This window comes from Apaloderma vittatum, unplaced genomic scaffold (genome assembly GCF_000703405.1).
Source record: "Apaloderma vittatum isolate BGI_N311 unplaced genomic scaffold, ASM70340v1 scaffold33615, whole genome shotgun sequence".
Classification (NCBI taxonomy): domain Eukaryota; kingdom Metazoa; phylum Chordata; class Aves; order Trogoniformes; family Trogonidae; genus Apaloderma; species Apaloderma vittatum.
Window position 1 is genome coordinate 42,766 of NW_009719591.1, and position 14,090 is coordinate 56,855.

Below are 14,090 nucleotides of genomic sequence, written 5' to 3' on the forward strand. Positions count from 1 at the left end.
CTGCGTACTTTGTACTTGGCTGACGCGTGTAACTGGTGATACTCTCTATTACCGACTTACATTCTTAAGACTCTCAGTTAAACTGTTACAAACCCTTTGTGTAGATGGTCTTTTTCAGTCTTTATTAGTTGAGTCAAATTAACTCTTCTATTGAGTCAAACAACTTCTAAGCTAAGCTGGGGCCTGTCGCTGTGTGGGTGTCCTGCTTACATCTGGGGATAGCTATTCTGCCCTGAAGTTGCAGCCTCCCTCTTTGCTATCCCCTTATTGTTATAACGGGTTTTGGTTTTCTCTTTTGTTCACTTTAAGTTGGCAGCTTTGTCTTTCTTCGTTGCCTTATTTTTGCAGCTTTTTTGCTTTAACTGGGGTGAATCAGCACTGTAAGTATCTATGCAGAGCAGTGGGGCCAAGAAGCCATTTTGTGTATGGCACTGGGTGGGTGTTTCCTGGATTTAAATTCCTTCATTATAATTGCAATGCTGTGTTTTTAAAGCGCAGGAGTTGTCATCCAGGTACAGTGATACTCTAATGACTTCTGCATTGCAGCTGTTATGTAGCAACATCCATGTATGTGGGAGATGAAGAAAAGTAACACTGCCACAGTGTTGTGAAGATAACCCAGAAAACTCTTAGTATTTGTCTTCACTATGATATATAATAACAAGATTAATACATGCCTATATTGGATATTAGATATAATATTTAATTACAAATTTGAGTTGCATTATGACTTGATGGGTACTCTACTTTAAACTCTTGTGTTCCTGGTATCTGTCAAGGTAAAGCTCCCTTGAGTTAACCCTAGGTTTAGGTATCTACAAGCAATTAATATACCTGGATCACTGTGGAACTAAAATGGGTAGCAATGTGACATCCTTAATTCAAAAGCTGGGCTCTGTCGTGCCCCTCTAAATGTTGCCTACTCTATTCAAAAGGGAGCATTAGACTTTTTTTTCTTTGTTTTCTTCCATCACAGCCTCAGGTTGGGTTTCTTTGTAATCTTACATGAGCTACATAGCAAGATAAGGGTTTGGTCTGTCTGCAGTGTGCTAAAGGTGCACCTGGCTGCGGAGCACACAGACGTATGGGGCAGTGAGTCAGAGTGCTGATAGGGAGGGTGAAAAATATTTTGCAGAGGGAAGGTTATGAGATGGTCAGTTTGTGATTCTACAGTTCTCCCCTTGTGCCTTCTGTGAAGCTAACTGGCAGCTGTGACGTGGCTTCTGCTGGACAGGGAGGAGAATATTCCCTAAGGACGCAAAGGAGGAATGGCAGGACTCAACGAACAGTTCAAGTTCTGATCTAAGTGGCTTTTGCAGAGAGCAACCCAGACAGAAGAATAACTGTAAGCGTCTAAAGGAGTTAGTGATGGCTGAAACAGTTTCTTGACATTAAGCCATACAGAGTGTGTTGGTCCATGGGCTTTGTGGATCAGTTTACTCCAATGAGGAAGATAAGTGCAGGCACATGCTAGTCTTGCATAGATGTGCATGCTGGTGCATTTTTCTAGCAGCACCTGTGTCATTGCCCAAAGCTCTTGGGAACTACTGATGAGTAGGCAGGAACTTGCTTTTGCAGATTTTTTTTTTTACTTTCACAAATCCAAATATGGTTTGGAATAACTGTTCTGCCTATCTTCCCATATGACATTGCACAAGGATTTTTTTTCTTTCTCACTGCTCTTACTCAGTATGCTCGCATGAGTCACGGGGCAAGGCAAGCCATTTTTTATCTGTATATGGATGCCTTGCATGAGATGAATGTGGTATCTGATGAAGATGCAGCCAGATATCCATTAGCAGACTGCATACCACTCAGGTATGATGGTGTTAGGTGTGAGGAAATACCAGCTGAAGGCTTTGGTCAGCTCTATGTCCCCCAAAGTGGTTTTTGGGGGCAGAAGCTCAGTGTGTTTTCCTGAGAGAGATCTCGCCACATACACGTGAGCTGTGTGCTTCTAGACTGAAGTGTGCCTGCAGAGGTTTGTGCTTGGAGATTGTTCAGAAGCTGATGCAGAATTAATCTGCGTGTTACTTAGCAGAAGCACCGCATTTTCCCGTCTCCTCTTGAACTGTGTTTCATGTCACTTACTCAGGTCGGTAAGGTTGTGCCCCATGCACACACGCTCAGTCACGTGCACACGTGGCTGCTTGTAGCATGATTTTCACACTATTTTCTGGTTTACCAAGGACAGGGCTAATTTAGGTCTCACCAGAGTGCTCTTAGGTGCTTTTTAAATGAGTGTGGCCTGATTTTAATCACCCACTTCAGATTAAGTAATTTAAACCGGGAAGGTGGTTCTCTGTACTTCTGTTGCTATTTGTATTTTCACAAAGGACTTCTTCCTCACTGGTTGGTCTAAACCTTCAAAGTTTATTTGCAGCTAAATGTGCACCCTTTCAGTGTAATTTGATGCTTATTCTTGTCAGCCAGAAGAAATCTGTAGCTTTATACAACTATATTTCATTTAATCCTATATCTGAAGGATGAAACTGCTGTATATGCCTTGCATTAAGCTTGAATTAAAATCTTGATTAAACAGTATTTCAGTTTCCTGTAAATACATTAAATATGAAACAACCATATTCAGCAGTTTTGACATTTTAGTTTAAGTCATTGTGGGCTAGATATCTAGAAAGAAAATGCTTTCAGAAAATTTGCAGATGTGGAAACTAAGAGGGTGCCTAACTAATTTTAGAATCCTTTAGATTTCAACTACATGGACTCTAAATGAATCTCATAAACAATACACTTTTTCTCCTAGTGTCTACAGTTGTGTTTCTATCTTCAGACACTGAAAAACTTGGCTTCATTTTTCGAAGTTTTAAAAATAAATTAATCTTCTTTCCAGCTTTGGAGTTGTTAAGAGACTGAAAAAGAAAAATAAACTCTCCTGCCTTCTCAGTTTTTAATCAGTTTTTCAACTTTGAATAGAGTAATAAACTTTAAGACATTGGTCTCTCTGTAGATACTGCATAGAAAAAAAGGAAAAGTTATTAAGGCAAAAGCTTTTATATTCCAATATATTTTGTGGAAAATTGTGCTCAATATGGCACTGCAATTTAAAACTGTGATTTGAAAGTAAGGTATTTTCTCTCCCAGTGTGTATTCAATTCAAAAAGCAGCTTCCATATATTTGAGAACTCATTGGCTCAAAGTAAAGATTGCAATTGCCTAAAATAAGCATAGACTTTAATACAAGTTGTTTTGATTTTTATACTTAATATAAGCAGTTTCAGAAAGAAAGCTGTGGAACAAAACAATGCTTTTATACTGTAATCTCCATTTAAATAACACAGCACTTCTGGTCAGTGGAGAAGACTTGGCTGCTTTTTGCAGGTGAAGAAACAATAAAATTTGCCAGGCTTTTTGGCATGCCTTGTCCTTGTTTCTTTGGCCTATGACAGATGTTGGATTTGTGTGGGTGTGGTAGATTTATTTATTTTTTAGTAGCACTGACTGAAGAAAAATAGGTTGGGGAGATGACAGTGAGGTCTTTGTCCTTTTAGATCTGAAAATGCAGCAGTCTAAACAGCACAGTGTGAGTGTGGTGAGCTTGAGGACCAGAACAACCCATGGTTTGGTAGATATCTGTCTTAACTGCTTCATAATTTTGCAAAATGTGTTTCTTCCCGGAACCAAGGGGCAATTAAGACTGAATGACTTGAGAGCTGTCTTCCTGCCACATAACAATTCTCTTAGAGAAAAAAGATGTGACTGAGGAGACGTGCAGGTGTATTGAACCCTTCTGTGAGTCTTGGAGACTTCCTGGAGCTTGGCTTGTGATGACACTTTCTGGCTTCTTCTTTGTCTGGAAGAATGACAGGACTGGAACAGCTTCTTCCCACTCGGTTTTATCCACTAGACGCTGATTTCTGGATTTTGCCTGTACAATGAGAAAATCAGTTGCCTTATTAAATGCAAATTCTTATGGTTTGATAGAGAAAGATCTCGATCCACAGGTAAATGCCAAAGATGAGACTTGTGAGCTGCTTTGAAACAGTTCTATCATCTGAAGCTAAGTGATTCAGGGATCGATTTAATAGGCTAATAGTGTGTTTCCCACTTCTAAATCAGGACTGACTGAGAGACTGAACATGCATGCTGTTTGGTGCAAAGTAGAGGTTTTGGTCCGGTTGAAACTAAAGCAGTTTTTACAACACTAGCACCAAAGCCGTGGATTAACAGGTCTTATTGCATGTCCTCCTTCAAGAGTGCATTGTGGTGACACATTCTGATGGCCAGTGTTGCAGAGGAGCTTGAGCCAATGGTACCTGTGTTGCACTAGTGTTGTTGCAGATAAGACTTTGCAGGCCTGCAAACCATCTAGCATGTGTCATGTTCTGTAGCTCTGAAGAGAAAATGCTTATCTGGGTGATGGGGAAGCATTATAATGTGTGATGTCTGGATATGGGGAGAAGTGAAAACTATAGGTATGTTTTCTTCAGTTATTCTTGTTCTGGTTTACATTTGTTTTAATTTCTGCAATGGACTATTTTTGCTGTCTTTATAGGAGGAAGAAGAGCAAGAAGAAGAAGATGATGATGAAGATGATGATGATACAGATGACCTTGATGAACTAGATACAGACCAGCTGCTGGAGGCTGAGCTGGAGGAGGATGAGAACAATGAGAATGCTGGTGAGGATGGAGAAAATGACTTTTCTCCCTCTGATGATGAGGAGCTTGCCAACCTCCTAGAAGAGGGAGATGAGGGTGAAGATGAAGATTCTGATGCTGACGAGGAAGTGGAGCTGATTCTTGGAGACAGTAAGTGTGTGCCCAGCTTGGTGACCGCAGGTGACCTTGTCCTCTGTTTAATGTCCTGGAAAATATGTAAGATCTAAGTCTTCCCTGAAATGACGTAGCTGACTTTCCCCTTGGTGGTATGAAGGGCACAAATCATTGTGCTTGTTCAGCCGTGGCCTCTCAGAGTAATCTGCTGGTAAAAATCTGTTATCTGAGAGAACAACTGTGAGTTCTGGAAAGGAAGGTGTCTCCTTTCTTCAAGTGCTCCCAGGTGTGTGTGTGAGAACTTGGCAGGCCAAGAAACTGTTGTGAAGAAGCCTTGTCTGATTGCTTGCCTGTCCTGCTCTTCAAGGTGACACTGGTTGAACTGTCACCTCTCCTGTCTTCTCTGCCTTATTTGTACCTGTAAGGACAGAGAAACATTTTTTGTCCTTGGTGCTATTCTTTCTCTTTCATAATTGCTTAAAGTGCAAAACCAACGTGGCATACCTGAATTTGCTTCCTTTTTTAGACTGTTCTGAAGCTAACAAAACTTTGGGCATAGAATTTAAATTGTTCTCTTTTCCTGGCTGGCATTCCAAAGATACAAAGATTTGAAAAGTGTCTGTAAAGTGTGTGTGCATGTGTGTTTAAGAAAGAAAGGTCTGAACTTTTTTATGTAGTAATTCAGTTTGGAAAATGATGTCACAAGAAGAAGGTGAGTAGGATAGGGATTTGTGACACCAGATTCTATGCTGGTTTTGCAGCCCAATTTTTATGTATGACTAAGCCACTTCTTTTTGATTTCCAAGCTGTAAAATGGGGATAATGTAGTTACCTTAAGTTAAAAGGTTGGTAAGGATGGGTAATTACCGTGTACAAGGTGTTTCCAGTACTGCAGTGATAGGAGATTAACGTGAGAGCTGAGGTGGGAATTGTGTTCTCTGCTGGAAGATTAAGCATGCTCGACCTCTGCTTTGACACTAAGGCAGCTGGCAGAGTCATTCACACCCTTCGTTTCTGTTAGAGTGTAGATCAGTCTTTTTTCAGGATGTAGCCACATCAGGTTGCCGGTTATTCCGTGGGGTGAGTCTGCTGTTCTCTTGAAGGTAGTAGGTATAAGTGCAGGGCCATATAGGACATTTACATAGCTCACATTCATTGATAGCATGTTGCTGGTCAGTATTTTGGGATTGCAAGTAACTTCTGCCTGTCCCAGGAGCTCCATTCCTGTTTCTTTAGGGGGTGCATGGCCAGAAGCTCTTAAGAGAGCACTCGGTGCTGTAACTTGAATTGTCCAAGGGGCAGAATGGAGGGGAAGTTCAGGCCATTTCAATAACTGTTCCTGTAGCAAAACCAGGTGCTACAGTTACTTGAGGTGTGCTCTGCGCACTGTGTGTTACAAAGTGGCCACATCTGTGCACTGTTTATGGATTGAACCATTTGATGAGAGCTTTGATCCCGTATCACTACGGAGCTGCAGCCAGCCCACGCCGTGGCCCTTAGGTTGCTTAGAAGTGTCTTTGGGAACTTAAAGCAGGGAGGGCAGCTGTGCCAGGCTGATGTATGTGTGGTCCCTGCACAGGGCTTGATGGATGGGGTTCTGTGACTTCTTCATCTGGCTTGCTTTGGTTTCTCAGCCAGCAACAGCAATTAAAATTTCTCTCTCCTTTGCTTATGCTGTATTCCAGAACTAATGTAATGGCCCTGATATAGTTGCAAAATACAGCTCTGAGGCATGGCAATGTATTTAGAGCTCTTCCTACTGCAGACCCTTGCTGTATTTTGGGTGAACCTCCACAGCATACAGCGGGTATGCTTTATAACAAAATACTTCAAAGAACAGTTGGAACAGGGGAGTTGAGTGGCTTTGGTTCCATGTGCTTTAGAAGAGGTTTTGTTTCCTTTTCAGGAATAATCCAACAAAGACCTTTTAAGTATAAATTTGTCTTCCTCCTCCTTTGCTCACCACCTTGGGTAGAGTAGATCAGTCTGTCATGTCCAAAGCAGTTCATGACATTGTGCAGGTCTCTTCAAAAGCTTGTTCTTGGGCCAGTGGGGTGTCCTTTTTGAAATGCACGTGTGACATAAGATGGAAGAAATATATGGAATTCTCACCAGCAGCATGGCTGACTTTTCTTCTGTAATAGAAAGTAGCAACTTCCAGGCATGTCTCTAACCATCTGCCAGGCAGTTAAATGCAGTCAGGTTTCCTTACGGACACAGAGCTCAATATTGGAAGATTGCGTGGTGGACTGGAGGATAAAGAATTAGGGAGTCCGTTTTTCAAAGCTTTACTCTGGTGTAATTGAAACAAAATGAAAACCCCAAAACTTTTTCAGCTACTCTTCTTCTCCAGAGTATCTGGATTGTTGTATCACTTCTCTTTCTTTCCCTCTTACTGCTGCATCACTGGCTGGTGTTTTCCCACTGCCCTCATATGGCTGTAGCTGTTCTGGGAGCACTGAAGACCCCTCAGCTTAGGCTTGGTATGATGGACGGTGAGACTGGAGCATCTCTAGTAGGTCGTAGTGGAAGGGCAGCAGGCTGATCCTCAGGGAGGAGGGTTGGGGGAAAGGATTTGTGCCTTCTGCTGCGGTGTTTGTTTGTTTTTTTCCCTAAGGAAAGCATCTGAGAAGGGGTGAACCTTCCAGAAGGCCTTGTTTACCTTGACAGGCATTTTAAGACATCCAGTGTAACTGAGATGGCTAAGAGGAAGTCTTGGTGTCTTTTCATTTGTTTTTATTTAAAAAAAAAGAAACACTTATTTTTAACACCTAGTTAACTGCAGCATCCAATGAACTCACATAAGAAAAAGAGCCAACGTCACCTCTAAGGTAAGGTGGGAGACCTTTCTGCCAGAGCTGCTACCACTTCCCTCTTGCACTGCTGAGGGAGGAGAGATCTTATGTTTTAACATAAAAAGCAAGTGTGTGTGTGTGTGACTGCTTCTGGCAAATTCTTTCATGTCTTCATTCTTTACCACAATGAAGAAAACCAGGAAGAGAACAATTTTCAGGTCATCTTTAATAAGTGCCATGTAGTTAAATTAATTACAGAAACCTTTGGGTTGCTAAAGGAAGGTTCCAGCTGTGAATGCATGGGTTGCTACCCCCTCAGTGGGGAGGTCCCATGCTGTGCAGAGGGGAGTGACAGGCCAAGAAGAATCTGGTATTGAGAAAGTCTGAGTTTCACGTACTGTGTAATGAATTAGCCCCATGTACGTTATACAGAGGCCAATTTCACCTCATCAGCTTGGTGGCACTGTCAAGCTTGCTTTCACATAGCTTTGAGGACTGGCTGCCAGATGTGTCCAGCCCCCCAGCATGACGAGCTGTTACACTCAGATGTGCACAGTGTGCTGTGCAGGGGTAACTCACTGCTGGTGTCCTTCACCCCACCTTGTCATGGGGCAAAAACCTGCCAGCTAACAGAAACTTCACTTGCTAAAGCTGCTCTCCTCTTGACCCTCTGTTTTAACCAGGGCAAGAAGTCTCTGGTGCAGATACACTAACTGCTTTTGATTGATTGGAAATGCACTAATGGTGCTCGCTGCCTCCGTCGTTGCTGGGGAGTTGCTGGTCTCGAGCAGATGGTGGCCATCTCTTGTAACTATGAATGCGTTGCCTCGCCTGGAAGCCCTGGCAGCTGTGTCCTTCCACAAACCAAACATAATCTACGTGTCTCCTTTTCAGCCGACAGCTCAGATAACTCTGACTTGGAGGACGACATAATCCTGTCTCTGAACGAGTGAGGAGTGACTGCCAGGTGGGGTGTTTGGAAATGGATTCTGCGCACCCCAACCCTTTATCTCCTGGAAAAACCTGAGGAACTCCAGCCCAAGGCTCTACAGTAAAGAGACCTGGGATTAGACCTCTTTTCTCTCTGCCTTTTTTTTTTTTATTTTTTATTTTAGGCCGAGCTGACTCTCCTCTTCAAGGAAACTTCTGAAGATATTTCACAATATATTTTCTTTGTATAAAGTTCTTTCCTAAAGAACAGAAATAGTTTTATATTTAAAAAAAAAAAAAAAGGCAAGTGTTATAGTAAAGAGGGGATGAACTTTGTATTCCTGTAGTACCTTGTTACCATGGGGTAGGTTCGGGGGAGAAAGAACATTTAAAAATAAAAGAAGAGGCATTTTTATGCAACTACTAAGTGAAATAAGAGGATCGTGGTTTCTAATATTGTTGAGGAGTGAGAATATTTTTATTTTAAATATGATTTTATTTTTTAAAACTAAAGCAACAGGTGTTAACACCTGCTAGTGCACCAGTGTGTTTCAGATGCTTCTGTCCTCCAGGGAAGAGTCCTGGCGGTGTTTGGTAACTCGATGTACAGGCTGTCTAAAACAGAGATTCTCGCTGGGATACCAGCTATAGTGGGAGGCTGAAATCCTGGCTTGGCCTAGTCAGAGCCTGGTATTCCTGAAGACGTCATGATCTGGGATTGAAGTTTGAGCCCTCTTTCTCCTCTCTGCCCTTTGTGGTTCAAGTTTTTTAATCTTTTTTTTTCTCTTTTTTTGTTTTTTCCCCTTCTCCTCCCTCTCTTGCCCTCTGTGTGGAAACTGCAAATTGAAGGCCTTTTTCTTTAATGTAAAGTGTATTTATTAAAAAATTAAATACAAATCCTGTCTCTGTTTATGGCTGTGAGTTGTAGCCCTGCCTTCCTCTGCCACCAGTGCAAAAGCAACTCAGAGCTCAGCCAAAGAGCTGCTAGGTATAGCATGGGGCCTGACTGCAAGCAGGAAAGGCAGAGTAAACAAGGGGTGAGATTTCTGAGAGTGCAGCTCCACCCACTGCTCCAGTCCTCAGGGACTCCCAGAGCTGCACCACAGACGTTTCACGGTGCCCCTGGGTTCAGATCGGACTTGTTGGTTTGCCTGACAGCCTCCAATTCTCGGTGGGGTTCTGGGCAGCACGGCACCACATCCTCACTGCGCTGGCTGGGAGCTGGCTGGTGCTGCTAATGCCAGGCTGCGATTTATTTTTTGTTGTTGTTTAAAGATGCACCGGAATACCCTCTATGCGGTTGAGCCGCAGGAAGCGTGCTGAGCGGCTGGGAGCTCTCACCGCCTTGTTCGGCGTGTGGCAGGAGCAGGGAGCAGCACTGGGCCTCCATCCCTGTGCGGTTCGGCGTTACGCAGGCTGCCTCGTGGCTGTACAGGCAGAAGGCAAATGAGGTGCTCCTGTTTGTACAGGACAAGAGGCCCGGCCTGTGGAAGAGGATGAAAAAAATTGCAGTTGACTGTTTGATTTCGCTGCACTGCTTAGCTCTGAGTCAGAGGAGAAAGGTAAACGTGCTCATTGCTTGCTTGGACCAGGCCACTAAATGTGTTATTTATTCCCAGGTGTTCAGATAACATCCAGTCAAGTTTTACCCTTTCGGTGTTTTGGCCACTTTCACAATAGGGTTAGAGGCAGAACAGGGAGCTGGAGGCTTCTCAAGGCTTCTCATTGCTTGAAGAGGAAGGATTTTGTTTTTTAACGATGAAAAGGGATAGCTTTTCTTCCCTCCAGCATTGCATCTACTCAATGCACTTACCAGGGCTACTTGTTAATAATTAAAAAGAAAGATTCTGCTGCAAGTTATAATGGCTAATTGTAACCTACAGAGTTGATAAAGATGAACGAGTTGCTATTACTACAGCATTTAAGACCAGCAATTGGAGCAGCATTCTGATTAAATGAGGGGACTAAAAATTGGATATGCCAACAGCTGTGGAAGCCAGCCTCTGCCTTATCAAAAAAACGTCTTAAGCAACTTTACCTTAGAAAATGTGCTGCTCAGGAAGAGGGGAAAAAATAAAGCATGAACTCAACTACTAATAACCGAGGGCAATGCTGGGCCAGGTGTCTGTATCTTGTTCTGGCATTATACCACAGCTACCATCGGCTGCATCAGTTGCCGTATCAGGCCTGGCTATCTGAGAAAAATTTACCAACTAGTTTTGTGAGACAGACCCAGAGCGTCTAAGATGGAGCTCCTATTTATAAATTTGACTTGAACGTCTGTCACTGTAAGTATGTATGCCATCCCTCCCCGCCCACACCTATTCCTAGCTTTATCGAATAGAGCCAAAGGGAGCATGCTGGGGCCTTAGCCTGTGGGTCACTCCCCTCCCAGCCTGCTAAAGCAGCCGCCTCTGCCTGTCCTGGGCAGGCTCTTGGCCATTGCAAAGCTACTTCCTCCTTTGTTCTTGAAGGCATCCTTTCTGAGTGCTGGGGAATAGGGTGACTCTTGACAGGCTGGCTGCAAAATGAGGATTCAGAATTAAGGACTGGCAGGGACTTTTTTGCTTTTCTTTGTCAGGCCATAAATGCTACAGCTAATTGAGATGGGAGAAGTCTCAGGGTCCAGAAGAAAAACTCATCCCCCTGGCATCATGATTTAATCTATTTAAAAGCGTATACCTATAATCTTCATGTAGCTGATGTGCTGCCAGACAGTATTTCTCCTCTGCAGCAGTTACAGACCTTTGCTGAGGGGGTGGCAGGGGCAGTTAGCTGTCCTGCCGGCTGGCTAAGATGACCTCTACCTGCTGCTGTCTGCAGTGGAGGGAAGCCTTTGCAGGGAAGGATGCTGCGATTTCTCCTATGATGTGAGCAGAGACTTCTCCAGCACCAGCCTGTGCCCTCAGGTCAGTCATCTTCACTCTATGACCCAACCGTGAGTAACTGCTCAGACCCTGGGGCGCACCACAGCACAGCTCCATGGAGCACAGGCTCTGTAACCATCGTGACAGCACCCTTGGAGGGTACAAGCACATGCCACTAGTGTGGTGGGGCAAAAAACCAAGAAAAGTCACATAGGCCAGGGCCTGGGGAGCAGGGTAGACACTCTGTGTTAGCTAAGGGCAGTAATGAAGGTCTGAGTGGCTCATCAGCACTGGCCATGTGCACATGCTGGGCAACCGGGACCAGCTAGGGCTAGCCCTCTTGTCTGTGTTTCTGAGGTAGTAAAGCCAGCCAACAACTGATGGTAAAAAGAGGCTGTATAAGACAGAATATTTACTGAATGGGCATTTTAAAAAATATGGAGGAACTCAAGTCTAAACACTAATGCTCTCAGACCACCCCATCCACCATCTCACACCCTAGTCCTGCTTCTGACTTTCAGATCACCCTAAAAGAGACAGAGACCATCACCTTGTTACGATTACCTTACTGCCATGCCCATACTAAGCTGAAAGACACCCTCTCCAAACAATGACCCCCCCCCAGCACTGTTACACCCACCATCTTCCAACATTACAGTCTCTTAAGCGAGGGCCATGGTGTTCCTCCCACCCCTGCGCAACGTATCTTCTTCCCAGAACTGCCTCCCATCCCCATTTAAGAGCAAAGTCTTGAAAGCTGCAAACTACAGGTGTACTGTTACTTTGCTCTAACTATCTACCCTTTTTCAGACTTGTTTCTGTTGGAACAGCCTGGGTGCATGAGGGGATGGGATAGCAGACAGGACCACAGGACAGGGGCCTTCAGCCTCAGCAAAGCCTGTTCCAGCCATGGCTGTAGCTCAGCTGCACGCTGGAGAGGGGGGAAGGCTCAGGTTATCAGCTTAGAGAGCTGATGCTGCTTCTCTCCCAGGTGTTTTTTCCTCCTTAAGCTCTCCATCTTATTTACACCTGTTAATTTGTTTGCAGGAGGGAGATTTGTTAGTCTTCCATTCATACACACATGCTCACAACCATCAGCCAGGTCACTGGGAACAGAAATCCTATCACTTAAAAAATCTTACCCAACCCGAAGCATGGCAATGCTTGTCTTCTAAAAAACAAACCCAAACAACTCTACATTATCCTTTACTTCTCTTGAAAGGAAAGTGGGAGATGGGGAATTTCTGGTGGTTCCCTGCCTTTGCCATCAAGCAGTTGCAGCTTTTATCACACATTGATTTTTTTTTTTTCCCGATTCTTCACAGCCCCACACCGTAACACACACACACACGCACATGGCCCCACACACCCCACCCAGAGCCCCCTGCCGGTGAGAGGCCAGCCAGGCATTTGTTATTGCAGCCTCAGACTGACCGGACGTCTCCAACACGTAGGATACTCTGACAAAAAGCTCTAACCACTCTATGTCTCTGGCCATAAGGGGTATTTAATAGCACTTGGTTTCAGATAACACTTAACGGTTACAATTGTTGACATTTGGCACTGTCTACATTACAACAGCATTGGGGACTTGGTCACAAAGTTAAAAGTCGGCGTCCCTGTAACCGTGTAAAACCAGGGGCAGTCCAGCTACCCTGTGCCATGCAGCCGTGATGTGATGGTGTCCTCTGCGCTGCCCAGTGCAACCCAGTGCGAAGAGCCTGGAGACACAGCTTGGCTGCTGGGAGTAGCAGCGTTCCTCCTCTGCTCCCACAGCGTCAACCGGTGTTCCCTGAGCCCTGCCCCTCCCAGCAGCCAAGCCAGCTCACCTCTCACTGAACTGTGCCTGCACACCATGGACAAAACCCTCCGTGGCTTTGTAGCTGTACTTGGGCCCTTACAGACAGAATTACATTTTTCTGGGGTACAGAAGATGCATCAGCAAGTGAAATACTAACCCCCCTTCATGATCACACTAACTCGTTAGATTTACTTTTAATATAATCACAGTATTAAATGTTGCTTTTAAAAAAAAAAAACAAACAACCCATACTTGTTGATATCAATACATTATTAAATTAAGCAATTGCTCATACATCATCGGCTGATGATGTTCCCTACTGTGAAACTGCAGGGTTAAAAAAAAAAGAATAAGGTCATAATTAGACTGAGTTATGCTCCCTGATATATAGGTTTTTGATACCAGTCATACCTGAGAGCACAGTTTTAAAAGGGCCTTTGGCAGCCATCAGCAAGTGAGTCTGCTCGGTCACAGAGACTGATGCAAGAAAGATGGGTGTTCTTTCAGGATTTTTGTTGACTTGCTTACCACCAAAACAAAACCAAAAACCTACCTGCAAATGTAAAGGAACTTTAAAATGTGTTTCTACCCCTACACAATTTTATGTGAGCCTCCTAAAATCTACAGACATAATTTTAAAAAATAAAAATATCCCCAAACCAAACAGTGTGGATTTTAACTCAAATTTGAACTAGTTACTGCATCCTTACATTACGGAGCAATCAGAGGTGCAGATGCCCTGGCTTCTCTCCTGAACAACTGTCTCCTACCACAGACAGAAGAGGTGACAGAACCATCCCACCTTAAAATTCAAATTTTGATCTTCAGTTTCCTACAGTCATAAAGAGGTTGCTTGCAGTAACATAACACGTTTTCAGACAGCCAGACACGCTAACTTTTTTTTTTTTTGTAAGCCTGCAAACAAGTTTCAATTTTAGGAAAAAAAGTTTGCTATCTTTCAGGA

The 14,090-nt window shown here is 43.8% G+C and overlaps 1 protein-coding gene across 1 annotated transcript in view; it reads left to right on the forward strand.

The window, feature by feature from the left end:
* VPRBP (Vpr (HIV-1) binding protein) overlaps positions 1-8,505 on the forward strand; it is a 46,549-nt gene extending 38,044 nt beyond the window's left edge. Inside the window, exons 22-23 of the mRNA XM_009870684.1 lie at positions 4,514-4,769; positions 8,423-8,505. Of these exons, the coding sequence (XP_009868986.1) occupies positions 4,514-4,769; positions 8,423-8,481 (315 nt within the window). The 3' untranslated portion in view covers positions 8,482-8,505. The remainder of the gene's footprint in view (positions 1-4,513; positions 4,770-8,422) is intronic.
* The last annotated feature ends 5,585 nt before the right edge of the window (positions 8,506-14,090 follow it).